This window comes from Erinaceus europaeus, chromosome 15 (assembly GCF_950295315.1).
Source record: "Erinaceus europaeus chromosome 15, mEriEur2.1, whole genome shotgun sequence".
In the NCBI taxonomy this organism is placed as follows: Eukaryota; Metazoa; Chordata; class Mammalia; order Eulipotyphla; family Erinaceidae; genus Erinaceus; species Erinaceus europaeus.
Window position 1 is genome coordinate 20,332,656 of NC_080176.1, and position 3,818 is coordinate 20,336,473.

Consider the following 3,818-nt stretch of genomic DNA (forward strand, 5'->3'; position numbering starts at 1 on the left):
GATCTGTAGTCTTCATAACTTGGCAAAATAACCCAACCAACATGATTTCCACTTTACAAATGAGAAACTTGTGAAACTGAAAAGTAGTTTAGCTCTCAAAAAGCTTTCCCTGCAGGGGAGTCGCTTCACAGGCGGTGACAGCACTGTTCTACCACTGGTGAAACTTCCCCCTTGCATGGTGCTACTAAGTGGCGACCAGGGACTTCAACTAGGCTCCTTGGGCATCGTGAAGTATGTGCTCTACCGGGTGAGCTAGCTCCCTTCCTCCACCATTATATTTATTTATTTATTGGATGGAGATAGTCTGAAATTGAGATGGTAGGAAGATAGAGAGAGAGACACCTGCAACACTGCTTCACCACTTGCAAAGTTTTCCCCCTGCAGGGGGGGACTGGGGACTTGAAAGTGGGTCCCTGTACACCTTAACGTGCGCTCAGCCAGGTATACAGCCCCCACACCAGCCCCTGCTTGGACTTTCTGAATAGCTTGTACAGCTGCTGCAAGTTAACTGAACACTCTGTGCATCAGAATTCCCCCTGTAAAAATGGAGATCACAATGTTTACCTCAAGGGATCACTGTGCAGAGAATTAGCAAGTGTTCAATAGAGACAGTTAATAATCCAAAGTATTGGGAGTTGGGTGGTAGCACAGCGGATTAAGTGCACGTGGCGCAAAGCACAGGACTGGCTCAAGGATCCCGGTTCAAGCCCTTGGTTCCCCACCTGCAGGGGAGTCGCTTCACAGGCGGTGAAGCATGTCTGCAGGTGTCTGTCTTTCTCTCCCCCTCTCTGTCTTCCCCATCTCTCTCCATTTCTCTCTATCCTATCCAACAATGATGACATCAATAACAACAACAATAATAATAAAAAAACAAGGGCCACAACAGGGAAAATAAATCTAAAAAAAAATAAAATAATCCAAAGTATTCCTGTTCTGGAAAACAAAGATTAGACCTGCACAACTATGATCCTTGGACTGAAATCTTATCCCAATCTTTGCTCTCCTTGTGTTCATTTTTGTGACTTGTTTATACATAAGAACTTGTATTATTTCCGGGCTTGAAACAAAATAGGTAGAAATGGAGGGGAAAAAATCAGAAGGGTTAAACTGCCATCCTTGCTGCTCCTTTTTTAATTAAAAACCCTAAAAAGGCATACCCACTTGGGTGTTACTTACTTAACAGTCAGTAAGTAAAAGACAGTCAGTTAAAGTAAAAGTAAACTTAAGCGAAGTCCAAAAGTTCTGTTGATCGACATGGATTCTCTCTCTCATTGGACCACAGTTACAGCTGGAGTCAGAGAAAATACTTTGATCAGGTCCTTTGGGGATCCTGTAAGAAATCAGACAAAGAGAAATCAGGGTGGGGAGGGGGCAGGCAGTGGCACACCTGGTTGAAAGCACACATTACGGTGCGCAAAGTCCTGGGTTTAAGCCCAGGTCCCCACCTGCAGGGAGGAAGCTTTGGGAATAATGAAGCAGCTCTCTGTCTTTTTCCCTCTTTGCTTACCCCTCCCCTCTCAATTTCTGTTTCTATCCGATAATAAATATAAATGTATTTTATTTACTTATTTATTTATTTATTTACTTATTACCAGAGCACTGCTCAGTTCTGACAGATGGTGGTGGTGGGAGGATTGAACCTGGGACTTTGGAGCCTCAGGCATGTCGGTCTCTTTAGTATAACCATTTATGCTGTCTACCGCACCCAATATATATATTGCCTCCAGGGTTATTGCTGGGGCTCAGTGCCTGCACTACAAATCCACTGCTCTTGGAGGCTATTTTTTCCCTTTTGTTGTTTATTGTTTTACTATTGTTGTTGTTGGATAGGACAGAGAGAAAATGGAGAGAAGAGGGGAAGACAGAGAGGAAGAAAGACACCTGCAGACCTGCTTCATCACCAGTGAAGCGACCCTCCCTCCACCCCCAGCAGGTGGGGAGCCGGGGGCTCGAACCGGGATCCTTATGCTGGTCTTAGCGCTTTACGTAACTAATGTGCGCTTAACCCACTGCGCTACCGCCCGGCATATGTATATATATATATACTTTTAAAAAAATTTTATTTTCTTTTGTTGTCGTTGTTTTAGCTATTATTGTTATTAATGTTGTCGTTGTTAGATAGGACAGAGAAATGGAGAGAGGAGGGGAAGACGGGGAGAGAAAGACACTTGCAGACCTGCTTCACCGCCTGTGAAGCAATCCCCCTGCAGGTGGGGAGCTGGGGGCTCGAACCAGAATCCTTAGGCCGGTTCTTACACTTTGTGCCACTTGCGCTTAACCTGCTGCGCTACTGCCCGACTCCCATATATAGTTTTATTAAGAGAGAAATCAGTAATTTTCTGCAGTCCGGGCAGAAGCACTGGAAATAATTCGCTTCTGCATTTCCTCGCCCCTTCTCCCCCAAATTCTAAGAGGGAGTTCCACATCACTGTAACTGCAGTCAGGAAACAAGCTGGGAAGAGGTTGAGGTGGAGGGCCGCCCAGAAGAGGCAGCATGGTGGGGCGTGGCGTCTAGGGGGCGTGGCATGGATGTCCTGGGGCGGGGCCTAGAAGGGGCGTGATGTGACTATCCCGGGTGCGGCGAGGCGTTCAAGAGGGCGTGGCATGGCTGTCTTGGGGCGGGGCCTAGAAGGGGCGTGACGTGACTGTCCCGGGTGCGGCGAGGCGTTTAAGAGGGCGTGGCACGGCTGTCCTGGGGCGGGGCCTAGAGGGGGCGTGACGTGACTGTCCCGGGTGAGGCGAGACGTGTAGGGGGCGTGACGTGTTGTCCCGGGAGGGGCGTCGAGGGGGCGTGACCTGGCTGTCCTGGGGCGGGGCCTCGATGAGGCGGGGCGGGGCGCACGCACCCGGCTCAGGCAAGACGAGTCCGCGGCCGGGGCTGCAGCTGCCGCTGGCGCCGCCGGCGCTGCCCGTTGACGAGCTTCTGCGCGATCTTGCGCTCGTGGCCACCGGGCACCCGCCAGTTGGTGCGCAGTTCCCGCTCCCGCCGCGTCCGACCCTTGCTGCGCCCCGCCCCGCAGGCCGGGAAGTCGCGCAGGTAGTGGTGGTCCGGGCAGTCGGGCAGCTCCTCCTCGGCGCTCGCGGGCGGCCGCGGCCGGGGTGGCGGCGGCGGGGCCGAGGCCCGGGCGCTGCGAGAGGGTCGGTCCATCTCTCCCGCGCCGGCGGCGCACGAGCGCCTTTCTGGAAGCCCCGCCCCCGCGCGCCGATTGGCTCCGACTCGGGGGCGGGGCCTAGACCTGAAGTCACAGAGCCTCTGAGCTCCCGCGCGGACGTCAGTGCGAGTCGCGAGCCGCGGGCCTGGACAGGGGCCGCTGAGTCCCACTGAGGTTTTCGTGTTGGGCAATGATCGGAAACAGATGAATGTAAAACAGTTAAAGACTTCTTGGCGGTGATGGGGCAGGAGGGGGAGAAACAGCATAACGGTTATGCAAAGGTCTCTTATATCTGACGTTCTGAAGCCCCAGGTTCAATCCCCAGCCCCACCATAAGCCAGAGTTGAGCAGTGCTTTGGTAAAAGAAGCAGGGGCCAGATGGTGGCGCGCCTTTACGGTGCTTACACTTTACGGTGCTCAAGGATCCGGGTTCAAACCGTGGGCCCCAACCGGCAAGGGGGAAGCCTTACAAGCTGTGATGCTCTTTCTCCTTGATCTCCTCTTGTAAATGAGAAAATTTTTTAAAAAGCAGAAACAGACAAAAATGTTAAAGAAAGTGTGATACCCCTCATTCCTCTGTAGGCTCTCATGTTTTATTTTGCTAGGTTATTTGATAGCATGAGAAGACTGTTAAAAATTGTCAAGTGTAGGCTTTAAAGAAATAGC

The 3,818-nt window shown here is 51.6% G+C and overlaps 1 protein-coding gene across 1 annotated transcript; it reads right to left on the reverse strand.

The window, feature by feature from the left end:
* Positions 1-1,113: 1,113 nt before the first annotated feature.
* On the reverse strand, positions 1,114-3,390 carry NUPR2 (nuclear protein 2, transcriptional regulator). Its single transcript, XM_060173144.1, has 2 exons — positions 2,847-3,390; positions 1,114-1,330 (listed from the first exon to the last, which is right to left on the reverse strand). The coding sequence occupies exon 1, from the start codon at positions 3,146-3,148 to the stop codon at positions 2,852-2,854; it is 297 nt and encodes a 98-aa protein (XP_060029127.1). The 5' UTR covers positions 3,149-3,390; the 3' UTR covers positions 1,114-1,330; positions 2,847-2,851.
* Between the last annotated feature and the right edge of the window lie 428 nt (positions 3,391-3,818).